The 14,743-nt window shown below is 34.1% G+C and overlaps 1 protein-coding gene across 2 annotated transcripts; it reads right to left on the bottom strand.

The window, feature by feature from the left end:
• Positions 1-5,480, bottom strand: LOC109328659. Of its 2 annotated transcripts, XM_019562229.1 has the most exons (9): positions 5,295-5,480; positions 4,982-5,252; positions 3,265-3,402; positions 2,704-2,772; positions 2,501-2,572; positions 2,209-2,291; positions 1,991-2,122; positions 1,627-1,840; positions 1-397 (listed from the first exon to the last, which is right to left on the bottom strand). In XM_019562229.1, the coding sequence occupies exons 1-9, from the start codon at positions 5,399-5,401 to the stop codon at positions 353-355; spliced, it is 1,131 nt and encodes a 376-aa protein (XP_019417774.1). In that variant the 5' UTR covers positions 5,402-5,480; the 3' UTR covers positions 1-352. The 2 variants fall into 2 exon arrangements, with proteins under 2 accessions (XP_019417774.1, XP_019417773.1); XM_019562228.1 differs by having other exon boundaries at positions 4,982-5,480.

The raw sequence follows: 14,743 nt of genomic DNA, 5'->3' as shown, positions 1-14,743 counted from the left end.
AAAAAATGAGCATTATAGCACGCCTCATATATGGAATCTGTAAGACAGACATTCACGATTTGAATGTTATTATCATAAATGCCAAACCTTTTCCTAGAACAGTGTCATGCATAAATTGCAGAACCACCATGGACAAACCAGAAAATGCTTACTGTATACTTACTATACTTTTATAACTTGATGAGTACTAATGAAGATGTACCATATTCATTCCTATTTAAGTGCTTAACTCAATATGTAGTGTGTATGCCTATATTTGGTTCCAAACATCAGTCACTCTTTGAATGACATTAACATTGAAATTTTTGCTGAGAGTGATGATAAAAAGCAACCATGACTACTGCATTGATGCCTAATCCAATGAGAAGTCATCTAGCCATATGAGAACTTCATTCCTCTTCCATGCCATAAACCCAAAAATAAATAAAGCAAAAGTCAGTTGTTAAGATGTCATATATCAAACTAAGGAACTTTCAAAAGCAGCAGTTAGATAATTGCTAAATACATTCTGTCAGTTGCATTAGAATAGAAAGACTTAAATGCAGGTGCAGCAGACAGGTGATGAGGAAAAAGAATTAAAACCCATATCTTCAGTGGGGGGAAATAAAATTTGGAAAGGATTGGTGTTCACATGGAACTAAACTACAAAAGAAATACAAAACATGTGTTGGTCTAGTGGTATATGGCCCTGCTAGATCCCCAGAAAGACCAAAAGGTTAATGGTTCGATTCCTTGGAGTGACACTTGTTGAGAGGGGCAACCACACAACCCGAAAGGAATTAGTTCCTTACCCATAGGATATAGATACCTTTGGTAGTAAAAAAAGAACTACTAAAGAAATAAAGGAAACTAGCATCAGACCATTTTAAGCTATGAATAATGCATATGGCAGAAAAACTAAAAGATAATGGACCTTCAATTGCATTATTATTATGTGTGTATAAAGCTTTAATGTTATTCTGATTTCCCCCAAATACCAACTAGTTTATGTTTGTCATCTTAAACTGAAAATTATAAAGTAATAAACAGATTTTTGAGATAAGCTGGTTGCAGCATGACTAACAAAAATAAGAGTATCTCATGCTATTCAGCTCATCATAAACCATAGGGGAATCCTACGTATTATATCTGAGTGAATATTTGTTTTGGTCCTTCAAAATTTTCACGTGTACCAATTTGACCACCAAAAAAATAATAATCCAAACTAATACTCAAAGATCACGAATCTAAGCCAAAATAGTTCCCGTCAGAAGTCATAAAAATGCTAAAAAGGATAAATTTGACCCGTATTTAATATCTTGGAGACCATTTTGGGGTTTTCAAATTTTCAGTGACGAAATTGGTAAACCTAAAATTTTTGATGCACCAAAATAGGTCTTTATTCATTATATCTATATTACATAGAGATAGAATACAAGGTCAACCCTCTCTGAAAGTAAGGTTATCTGAGAAATTTTCCCAGCCTTATTTGTTATTATTCTTGAATCTAATCTACACGAACATGGAAATTTTCTAAAGCACACATCAAGTATCTACATTCTGACTTTAGTTATAGATATATAGTTGATCAAGCACAATGCAAGTAAGGAATCAATTGACAGCATTCAAGCAGGTTTTGTACCATACCATTATAAAGCTCCATGTTCGACCTGGATCATTGTACCGTGCAAACAAACAACCTATCTGAGGTTTAAGACCATCTTTAATGATATTGGAGCGCAGGGTTTTCTCCTTTTCTCGAACAATATCATCTGCGGGTTTTCCACTAAACTTTGCTACTGCAGCAATACCTCCTTCTACCTTTCTTAAGCTGACTGTTTCTTGTTTAGGATCTGGTAAACTGATTATAAGTTTAAATAGTAAATACAGATCTTTAAGTTCAAATATAGGCATTATAGTAAGACCCTACAAGTTAAGTTATGCATCTTATAATATATAAGTTCTTGCAATTTTTAAATCTTAACATTCCTGCAAGAATCAGGAGATATACCTTTCTCTTTCTTTGTCTGATGGAAGAACTATTTGGATTGACACTTTCGACAATTCAGTATCAATAGCTTCAGTGAAGACCGGAGTAGTCATTGGTATCTTCTCTGTTGTCGAATTCTTTCCAAATATATATCTGTGTAAGGGGAAAGATTAGCAAGTATGGATCATCTTAAGAGTCTAAGAACTAATGACAGTTTTATTTGATATATAACGACTAACCCAGCAACATCATTAAATCCAGTAGACCCTGAAAGCTTGTCTCCATTTGTTTCTACTACTATGAATGGATCATACTGTCTAACCTGATATATCATTAAAAAACATAATGATTATAAAAATTTAACCCAAGTCCTCATAGATATAATATTCATGTTAACAGCCTGTAATCACAAAAGATTAAGTTTACCTTTTCATATAAACATCAATGCAATCCTTTTAAAGATTAATGTGTTAGAGATAATGTGTAATATATCAATGCAAAAACATTATGCTAATCAATGACGAGATACACCTCATAATTTGCTGTCCTTTTCAATATTTGATACTTGGGTGATTCCAATTCCGGAGTCTTATAAATCCTCAACTGCAGAGTGATCAAACCTCCCGAGTTAGAATAGACTTAGGAAAAATTTGAGAGAATTAATGTCCAAGGCATGTATAAAGAGTGAAATAGGAATGTACCATAAAGAAAGAAAGAGTGAAATAGAACAGTACCTGTTTGATTACCTCCAACAAACCTTCCAAAGAAAAATAGTCATTCTTCTGTATTGAATCCCAAAAGTCCTAGGGAATTGACGAACGAGAAATTAAATATTAATGTGAAACTAGCAACATTTCTCTCAGTCTCTCTATTCAAATTTCATCACTTGACAGCATAGTATATATTCATCCCTAGTATCTAGTGTTTTAAAGTGCGATTGTGGTCGTGGTTGCAGTAATGGTTATGGTTACTACGATTGCGATAATTGTGGCCGTTGCGATGTGGATTGTGGCCGTTGCAATGCGGATTGTGGTTGTTGCAGTGTGAATTATTTTGTGATTAAAAAAATATTTTTGAATCCAATGGATGTAGTCCGATGCAGCTTGCTGCAGTCCAATGCGGTTGCGGTGCGGCACGATGCGGCCATATCACTATGATTTGGAGTCACACCGCAATTGCAGTTGCAACAATCACCGCAACCACAATATTGCGGCCCATTAGGTGATGTGGTGCATAATTCAAATCATTGCTAGTGTCCTATTTGATAGCACTAGTTTATGAAAGTTGAAACCTACCACATGGCTACAGAACTTGCCATTTTCTGGGTTAACGCCCATAACGGAGATTCCTGTAAAGACCAATGCGGGTTTCCAGGGAAGTAGCCTGAATTTCATAACCATGGTCCATCTTGTAGTTATCTCATATGGTCCTGTCTATAGCAATTCAATCAGTCCAATTCAGTAAACAAGGTATAGAATAAAATGCTAGTAAGCACGGATATAAGACAGATTTTATACTATTCTATATACAAATACAGAAAGATATATATTTTATATACATGCGCTATATTTGTAACTAGACACCAATCATTTCCCATTAATGCCTAATCATAATAATCACAATTTACAAAAAAAGATATCTGTGAGACTGTGATCATAACAAGAAAACAGTTTCTGAGAGAGGAATGTGGGAGGAAGCGAATCAGAATCAGCCATTCTACCCAGCAGAGCATGTGAGAGAAGAGGGGTTCGGTCAAGTGTGAATAAAAAAGGGGAATCACAAGCTCATGGCATATAAAAGATGTGCTCCCGAATAAAAGACATTAAAAGAATAATGTGCAGTACTTTCCTTTTCATGTCCTAATGAGGCATATTATTTGTATAGTCCAAAGGGAGTGTTATAAAACATCTTGCAAAATGTGGATCTCCGTGAAGTAAAAGTTCACTTCAAATTATTGCCATTGGTTCTTTTTCTTTATGACACATTATGTGAGGCCTCTAATATGGTTAGCTTGTACCTTATAAATAGGAATCATCTTGCATTATAAAATACACTTTGAAGTGAAATGTAAATACTATCTTCTCTCTTTTTCTCTCCTCGATTCTTTCTTTTACATTATACAATATTTGATTGTTTTGATTCACTTTTATAACAGTGGTATAATAAGTTAAGTAAATAAGGGATACTATACATAGGGGTGAGAAACACATTACAAAAGATCTAATACATTGAAGTATGTAAGATTTATAGCTTATGGATTTTTTGGATGTGCAGGTGTACCAAATTCGATATCCAAAGACTAATTCCTATTGAAGCATACACGTTACTGAAGTGGATTTTGCTTTCGTCAATAAAACCATTTCTATAGGCTGAGGCTGACAAGAATTAACAAAATTAACTCTACATTCATAAACCAAACGAGTTAAAATTGAGCTAAAAATTGAGTTCATTAAATAAATAAGGCAAACGTTAACCAAGTACAATTCAACACGTCAAATTCATAAGTTGAATACATACTTATTTTAAAATATTTTACAACTATATAAATATATTTTTATATTAATATATGAATACAATATTATATATATATATTAAAATTTCATACAAATCAACTTTGTGTGTACATCAATGATACTAACACGAGCTATTGACCAACATAAATTTGAGCTTATTAACTTGCTTGAAAAGTTGGTGAAGTTAATTGAGTTGATTGACCTACAAAAAACAGTTCAGGTTGAATTAGACTCGAAGCTCGACTCGAGCTAATCTTTAACGAGTTAAGCTGAGCTAAACCTAGTTCCACTCTACTCATTTCCACCCCTACTATACACGCACAACAATCGAGCCAGTCATCTACTAATTGTATTGAACATTCCTGATCTAATGATAAGAATAAGGAACAAGAAAATGCAACCACAACACTGGTTTTTGGGTATCAAGACCGTTGAATGAGACAAATGATTCAATGAAATAAATTTATATAAGAGCATAAAAACAGAGAAAGAAACAAACCGGTTTGGCCCAATGCAACTTAAACTGAGGCGTGAATAGTGTCTTGAGAAGGACAATGTTAAAGAGATAACCACTCAAACTGTCATGTTTAGTGATTGGGTCTCGAAAGAAGACACGTTCATCGTACGCTGTTTTATCAATCCCCTTATCGTCGAAGAGATGTGGAAGGTCCTCGTAGAGAAAAGGCACGAGTTGTTGTATATCAAATTTTGATTTTTTTGGACTCTGCTCCACTAAGCTAAACTGAATGGACCACTTGAAGCGATTTTTGGTTACGGATTTTACGGCCAGGTTCCGGGGTCTCGGTGGATTGAGTGGACGGTGAGGCTGGATGCTGACGGTGGTTCTTGGTGGCCGGAAGTGGACAGACGCTGTGGGGAATGGGAGGGAGATTTGGTGGGAGAGGTTGGAAGTGGCCATAAGGTGGGGACTCTTTTTAGTCCGGAAGTGATAATAGCCTCATAAAAATATTGTTGGAGGATTGATGGGAAGGAAATAGTACATAAATGAAGATTATCTACCACAAAATTATTGTTATAATGAAAATTCAGAAGATATAAGGGATCATGTTTTTTTAATGTTTTACTTTATTAGTTGCAATTTTTTTTATGCTTAAGGTTTTGACAAAAATTTACTTCCTTCCAAAATTTTTGATTCTCCAAGTTTTAATTAAAATAATCTCCTTTAATGTACATGAGAAACTAAATTTTTTTGGTACTACAAAGGTATATTTTCAACTAGTATCAATATCAAGAATCGAACAATTGACATTTTAGTCATTCTGAGGATCTAGTGAAACCTTATTATTTACAGCTAAACATTTAATGGGAGGAGAAGTCTCACAAGCTAAAATCAATCATATTTAAAATGAGACTTACATGCACACATACATGATTTACATGCACATGCATACATACATGATCATATATTTTGAATGCTTTTAAAAAGTGTTTTTAAATCATACATCATTCAAAGGCATGCATCATTAGTTTATAAATCATGTAGGAGGTTCATTCATAATTGAAATATATTTTTAGAAAACCATTAATCAATTAACATATATGTTAATCGATTAATCATTAATTTCTTGGGAACCCGTTAATTGATTAAATGAGGAGTTAATCGATTAAGGGTTGTTACTATTTTTGTTTTCTATTATTTTGAAGAACTCATTAATCGATTAAGGTTAAGTATAATTGATTAACTGCAGTTTAAAATAGAAGAGTATTTTAATCCAATTTTTTCATATTACTTCATAAGAATTGAGAAAAACTTTTCATAGAGTTAAAACACATATTCAAAATAAAGAGTTTACACATATTGTTCAGGGAATCTAAAGCTATAACTTTCATATATTTAGAGAGATTTCAAAGTGTTCTTTTGAGAAAAGAAAAGGGTGAATCTTTACAAGATACCCGTTGAGCTTTATTGTCAAATATTTTGTTGAAAAAGAAACCTTGCATCTCACACATTTTGTTTCTATAATTGTGAGATCTTTTAGAAGGGTTCTTAGATTATGAGAAGAGTGTAAAATCTGCACATATTAGGTGCACATATAACTTGAAGAAAATTGTTAGACTAAGGCATTAACATATTCTCTTGGTGTGTTGTATCACCATAGAAGGAGAATAGGTTTGGGAAAAATCCTAGCTGTTGTTAAGTGTGTCTTCACGAGAGAGGTCTTGGTATTGAGTGATACATAGCTATGGCCTAATCGCGAAAGGATAGGAGATCTTAGTAGGCGATAGTGAGAGGTCAAACCAAGGTTGTCAAGTTCATAGAGATAAAAAAAGTAGCATCTTGCATCTTGTATTGGAAGTGTGTTTGTAACGAACATTGATTTTTCATAGTGAAGAAAAATCTCTCAAGATCAGAAGGGGATGCTTGGATGTAGTTTGCAAGTGGACCCGCAAACGAACTAGAATAAAAGTTGTGTCTCATTCTTCTTTTCCCTTATGTTTTACATTTCCGCATTACTTGTTTTACTTAACTTGACATGCATATAATTTTGTGTTAATTGCATATTCTGTATTGTGCATTTACTGTTCTTAACTGTTTGTAATAAGTGCATAGAAGTTTAGTAGAATCTTGGTAATCTTGGAGATCGAAAGAAAACAGTTTTCACTGAAAAAGAACTAAATAATCGATTAAGTTGTTTAGTTAATTGATTAATAGCAGATCAGTTTAATCGATTAAATCTGTGTATAATCGATTAAACAATGTATAATTTTGTGTTTTCTCTTTGTTTATTGAACGATGATAATTGTGTACTGTATCACGTATTCACCCCCCTCTAGGTGAGTGACAGAGCCCTGGGGGACCCAACAAGCTTGAGTCCCTCGATATATAGAACTCCTTCTATTGTGGTAGAAGGTGACTTCCCGACTCTACCAACTCCAAGAATTTTTCCTTTGTTATTGCCACCATATGCAAAAAAGCCCTTGTCCCCTAAAGTAAAGACATAGAACTTTCCTTTGTCACCCATCATATGTTTTGAGTAGCCGCTACCCAAATACCATAATAGGTATCCAATTTGATTTAGGTTCTAGATGGTTAGCATCTTTCTCTACCCATTTAAAATGTTCTAAGGGCACATTATGTTTTCTAATCATACAAGTATTTGATGTATGCTTAGAGTTCTTATAATAAGTACATATGGTTGATGATTATGTATCCATGTATTAGTCTTATTTATCTTAGGAATATGAATACTTTGTTTTTAAAAAATTAATTTTGTAGAGATCGCATTTTTAATATATGTAGAAATTTTCAAAAAACTCATACCTCTACGGTTAGTGGAGCGTCTCTGCATTTTCAACATGTTATCTAAATTTTTACTACTCTTGTTTAGATTATTGAGTTCTAGACTCAAAGTAGAAATTCAATTTTCAAGAGTAATGCATGAAGAAGAAGATGGTTTATTCTTGAATATGTCTAACTCAGTTTTCTGTTCTGAAAATAATTTAGAAAGTTTGACATATTCACAATGCAATTCATGAAATGCAGTTTTAAGTTTAAAAAAAAAGAGGGTTTATCTAAATATTCAGATTCATTAACCTCCTCATCATTAGAATGATGAGACGCCATTAGAGATAGATGGACTTGTTCTTCATTTTCTGGTTCTGAAGTTGAACTCGTGTCATTGTCCTCTCATGCTATGTGTGCACATATTCCATTATTCTTTTCCGATTTCCCTTTGAAGAGATTCTTCTTCAAGGTAGAGCAATTCATCTTCATATGACCAAGTTTTCTAAATTCAAAATAGTTGAATGTTTGATTTGAAGAAGAAGCCTCATTGTTCTTAGTGAATCTTCTTGTTTGTCCATCCTTTGCTCCTTTTTTCTTCTTGAGGAACTTGTTGAACTTCTTTATAAGCATGTTCATATCCTCCATATCATCTTTTTTGACTCATCCTCTCAGGCTTCACATGCATCTGCATTGCCTTTAGAGAATTATTCATACTCTTCTTTTCTTTCTCTTCATGTTGATCAAGTTGGCTCAACTCCAACTCATGTTCCCTTTAACTTTCCATAAAGTGCAGCCAGAGACATTTTAGAAAGACTTTTCTTTTCAAATATGGCTGTCACCTTCGGTTGCCAAGTTCATGTTAGAGACCTAATAACTTTTTAGTTTAGGTTGTTGTTTGACAGCACTTTTTCAAGTGCAATCAAGTGGTTTGTAAGGTGAGTAAACCGCTTTTGGAGATCAAATATCTTTTCTCCTTCTTTCATGCGGAACATCACATACTCTTGGGAAAGAGTAATGAGTCTGAACTATTTAACTTCCTTAGTCCCGTCATGTGTAGCCTCTAAGTGTCCCCACGTCTCCTTTGCAGACTTATAATTAGATACCCTAAAGAACTCATCAATTCCTAGGGCTGAAGTGAGGATATTCTTTGCTTTAAGGTCATACTGCACCTTCTTTTTATACTCAACATTCCAGGTAGATTTTGGTTTGGTATCCCTCACACCACGGATTACAATGAAGAGTTCATAAGGCTCGTCTTCAATCGCGTTTCAAATATCAAGGTCTTGATATTCTATAAATATTTTCATCCTTATTTTCAAGAAATCATAACATTCTCTAATGAAACTTGGGGGGCGATTGATATTGGAACTTGTTGGTGCAGCGGAAGCGACCGTTATGCAATGTTGGCCACAAGCAATCAAATAAAGCGCATAGAATAAATAGAAGAGAAGAAACAAGAGAATATGGTAACGAGGTTAGGCCAATTGTGCCTACATCCCCGGGAGCGCTGAGCGACTACCAATATATTATTAGAGAATAAGGATTACAAGTCCTAGCACACCCATGGGCCCAAGTGCCCATAGAGGTATTTCTATTTGATGCTAATATATAACATTGATACTCTACTCTACTCTACTCTAACACTAGGCAATGTGAGACTTCATATAATAACATATTTCAAACATTCCCAACATCTCCACCTTTATTGAAATAAACGAATATCTTGCTCATTAGGAAATTCACACAAGAATCTCCACCTTAGCAAAGATATGACTCGACCTTGCTCAATGTGTAACACCCAAAAATAATATTAACAAATTGAGTTATTGTTAATTAGTGTGTATGATTTTGAGATTTTATAAAATGATTGTTATATGATTTTTTTATGTGTTTAATGTTAGTTAAATAAATTGTGTAATAGTTTAAAATATATTTAAGATTTGAATAATATAATCATAATCAATTAAGAGAATATAATAGATAAAGTTATTATTTAATAGTAAATAAGATATTAGATTAGTTTATATATAAGAGTAAGGAGAAAAGGAAACCCTAGTAGCCACGAGAGAAGGAAAAGAAAATTAGGAAGGGAAGGAGAGGAACAAGGTTTATGCATAAACTCATTATCAAGTAACACTACAACCCCTAAAAACTCCATGAAGAAGGAATAATTGAAGGTAGATTGATAGATGTTATTTACAGTTTATACTTCATGGATTTTTTCTCGTTTTACTACATATTTTCTTGTATATAATTTTATAATCAATTATTGCAAATAAAACACCCATTACTTCCTTTTCTGCATTTTTATATATAATTATCTTCACACTGTGTTTATTTTATATCAATAGATGTAGGTATCCATTGTCAAATTAATTAAGATTTAGGTTTATGAATCTTTATAAGGCCAACGTTTTGTCCCCTTAATTCCATAGTGAAATTCCTATTGTACAATTCTATTGTTTTGCTACCGGATCATCCTGTTTGGAATGTTTCAAATTATTGAATTGAGTTATAAGTTATAACACAAACAGAATTAGTAGTATATTTAAGTCATTATCAATAATTGTTGGTATCTATATTATTATAGTAAATGAAGATTAGCTTAGATAATCATGATATAGGTATATAATACTGATAGGTACATTTCATATGTTCTCACATTAGCTTTTATGAAAGAAATTATATATTGTTCCTAGTTTTCTTTATATGATGAATACTAAATATATCTTATTTATTATGTTATATTTTTTATGTGATGTTTATATCTTTATTTACTTATAATCGGATCCAAATATGTTCTTTGTTGATTATTACTAGGATTTGTGATCCAATTATGTTTATTGTAATAGGGTCTATAACCCAATTGTGTTAACTGATGAAGGGGATATTTAGATCTATTGACTGGCCTGGGCACAAGCAATCTAATTCTTTGTCGCATCAAGACGGGCTTATCTCGGAAACGGGGTAAGACATTCTTAGGAACTCGGGGCATTGAGTGAGTGGCAGGTACCTCCAGCAGGCATGCCGTGTGCAAAACTTTTAATCATGGACTGGGAGTTTGAGGCGATTAATTCTATATGCAAATTGATTGAAGCGTTATGATGTGTCCTATTTATATTCCAGTTTTTTATATTTTAGTTATGTGTAATGAGCTAGAATATAAAACTAAGTGAAAATATTGTCATTTCTCTTTTGTTGTTCCTTATGGAGATTTTTTGTACTTGTTACGGCTAGGAATGTCATATTTTCAAAGGTTTTGTCATTATGGTGTACTGAGATTTTTATCTCACTATGCTTGGGTTTTTGACATTTCTAGGGTCTTCTAAGAAATGACTGAGTACCAGACGGAAGAACCGCAAACAAGCCATTATTGTAGATGATAGCTTATTTTTATTGGCTAATTTTATCTTGTATGTTTTATGGAGACATTTATTTGTTTGAGGGTATTTTAAGACTTTGATCTTATCCTCTTTAGACGAAGTCCAATTTATTATGTGGATTTAAGTTAATGATATTTTATTTCATTTTTATATTTGAGGTGTTATTCATATACATCAAGGAAAGTTTAATGCTATTGAATTCTTTATTTATTGACATGTTTCCGCTCGTATATTATTATCCAAATTAAGGTGTTCCATGTTTTGTATCAGAGCAGTTGGATTTAGCTCGAATTATAGTAATAGTCGATCACTTCTAAACTGGACATTAGAAACTTGATAGATTCTTATTGTGTTCCCTTGTTTGTTCTAGTCTTCCAAACATTCTAAATACTTGAGTACATTATGTTAAGAGTAGCTAACTCAATATTTTGTGCTTTGTACGCAGAACTATGGCAGGACCAGAGAGTTCAAGGAGTGACCAAAATAATGACCAGTCCATTGATGATCCTTTAATGATTACCTTCCAGCAAATAGCCAACACATTAGCAGAACAGGCAGCTACTACCGCTGCTACTAATCATATCCTCACACAGCTCTAGAATAATGTGAATAGAGGAGTTAACCATCAAGGATGTGCGAGTTTGGCTGAATTCAAGAAGCATGCTCCACCATCTTTCAAAGGAGAGTATAATCTGATCGTTGCTGAGGGATGGATTCAAGATGTAGAGAAGATCTACCAGGTGATGGGATGTAGTGATGTACAGAAGGTTGACTTTGCGGTGTTTATGCTTAAGGGGAGGCATGGCATTGGTGGAGAAGTGCTTGAGGGAGACTTGATGTACTCAGGACTATTATCACATGGGAGGTATTTCGATCAACATTCTAGGGAAAGTATTTCCCCCAGAATGTAAGGAATGAAAAGGAAACTGAGCTCTTGTACTTAAAGCAAGGAGACGTTAGTGTGTGTCAATATGTAGCAAAGTTTGAGGAACTCAAAGTTCTCTCGGTGCCTAGTGAACCATCCCGACGAGGAATGGAAGGCAACAAAGTTCGAACAAGGATTGAAATCAAACATCAAATATATAGTGGGAGCTTTCGAAATCAGAGACTACTCTATATTGGTGAACAAATGCTTGATTGGAGAACAAACACAAAAAGCAGTGGAGATAGAAAGACAAGACAAATGGCAAGATCGGAAAAATGAAAATGATGGAGGAAGGTTTCATAAGAACTTCAAGCCTAGACCTGATATTGGGAAAGGAATACAACCTCAATGGAAAGTTGAATCTTATAATCAGATATGTGTGAAATGTGGAAAGATTCATGGAGCAAGACCTTGCCTTTTTGGACAGGGAAAATGCTACCGTTGCACTCATAGTGGACACACTGCAAGGGACTGCATACAGTTAAAGATGAAGGATCAATCCAACGAAAGACCCCAAGCCATAGGGAGAGTCTACACTCTTAGTAGGGAGAAGGCTACTGAGTCAAATAATTTGATCCAAGGTACATGCTTAATTAAGGAAAAACTTTTAATTGTATTATTCGATTCTGGAGCTTCACACTCCTTCATTTCTCAAAGTTATGTGGAAGAGTTAAACATCCATGTAACTAAGTTGTCTTAGGATTTAACTGTCTCGACCCCTACAAAAGGTAACGTTGTTACATCTTATGCTCGTTTGAAATTCCCAATCTTTATTTTTGATAGGATGTTTTTATTGACTTAATATGTTTGCCTTTAAAGGATCTTGATGTTATTCTTGGTATGGAATGGTTGTCTGCCAACCAGGTGGTACTGAATTGTTCCACTAAGACGATTGAGTTTCCTTCTTTGTGTTCCCAATCACTTCCAAACTTTCACACGTTTTTAAATGCCACTCAATTCACGAATTGTCTGCTTGAAGGAGCCCAAGGATACATTCTCTTAGCTTCCTTAGAGTCTGAGGTCCCCATTGATATAATGTATACTAAAATAGCAAGTGAGTTTCCAGATGTCATTCCTAAGGAAATTACTACCTTACCACCCGATAGGGAAGTAGAGTTATCAATAGACTTAATTCCAGTATCTGGTCCCATATCCATAGCACCATATAGGATGACCTCTCTAGAGCTAAGTGAACTTGAGAGACAAATCAAGGAATTATTAATTGAGAAATTCATTAGAACTAGTTTTTCACCTTGGGGAGCACTTGTTCACTTAGTTAAGAAAAAAATGGGAGTATGATATTGTGTATAGATTATAGACAATTGAATAAGATACCTATTATAAATAAGTACCCTCTTCCCAGGATAGATGATTGGCTAGATCAATTTAGAGGAGCTTTAGTATTCTCAAAAGTTGATTTGAGGTCAGGGTATCATCAAATTAAGATTAAACCTGAGGATATACATAAGACTACCTTTAGGACTAGGTATGGGCACTATGAGTACCGTGTGATGCCTTTTGGGTTGACCAATGCACCAGTTGTTTTCATGGATTACATAAATAGAATATTTAGGCCTTTCTTAGATAAGTTTGTGGTGGTATTCATAGATGATATATTGATATACTCAAGGACCTATTAGCAACACGAGGAACACTTGAGGATAGTCTTGTAGATTTTGCGAGAGAAACAGTTATATGTCAGGCCAGAAAAGTGCGAGTTTTGGTGAAGTGAGGTGAAATTTTTGTTACATGTAATTTCTCATGAGGGTGTGTCGGTAGACCCAAATAAGATTGATGCAGTGTTACAGTGGGAACAACCCAAGAGTGTTAGTGAGATTTGGAGCTTCCTGGGTTTAGGTGGTTACTATAGAAAATTCATTCCTAAATTCTCTCTTTTGGCTTTGCCTTTGACTAGTTTAACTCGTAAGGGAGTACCTTTTGTATGGATCCAAGAGTGTGAAGAATGTTTCTTTGAACTTAAGAAAAGATTAACCAACACTCCTATATTAGAAATTCCAGACCCATTAGGTGATTTTGAGGTTTATAGTGACGCATCTAAAAATGGGTTAGGATGTGTACTTATGCAAAATAAAAAGGTGATAGCTTATGATTCTAGGCAACTTAGACCTCACGAGAGAAATTATCCTACTCATGATTTGGAGCATGTGGTTGTAGTTTTCTCCTTAATGATTTGGAGACATTATTGTATGGAGTGAAATTTGAGGAGTCTAGTGACCATAAGAGCCTTAAATACTTATTTGACAAAAAAGAACTAAACATGAGACAAAGGAGATGGATGAAATTTCTTAACGATTATGACTTTGATTTGAAATATCACCCAAGAAGGTGAATATTGTGGCATATGCCTAGAGTAGAAAGACCTTACATATGTCTAATATGATGGTTTGTGAGTTGTCATTGGTAGAAGAATTTAGAGATATAAACCTTGAGGTGACCTTAGGTGCTCTTACATTGAGACTGACTACATTGAAAATATCTAATCATCTTTTGACTAAGCTGAAGTTGGCACAAGAGTTAGATCTTGGACTTAAGGATAAACTACATGAATCATGATTTTATAAGAGTCCAGAAGGTTTTATCTTGTTTCATGGCCGATTATGTGTTCTTAAGGAGGGGATACTAAGGGAGGAAATATTAGGGGAAGCTCATAAGGGTATGTTGATTGTGCATCCTGGTGCCACTAAG

The sequence above is a fragment of the Lupinus angustifolius genome, chromosome LG15 (assembly GCF_001865875.1).
Source record: "Lupinus angustifolius cultivar Tanjil chromosome LG15, LupAngTanjil_v1.0, whole genome shotgun sequence".
Lineage (NCBI taxonomy): Eukaryota > Viridiplantae > Streptophyta > Magnoliopsida > Fabales > Fabaceae > Lupinus > Lupinus angustifolius.
This window is presented reverse-complemented; position numbering and strand designations above follow the sequence as displayed.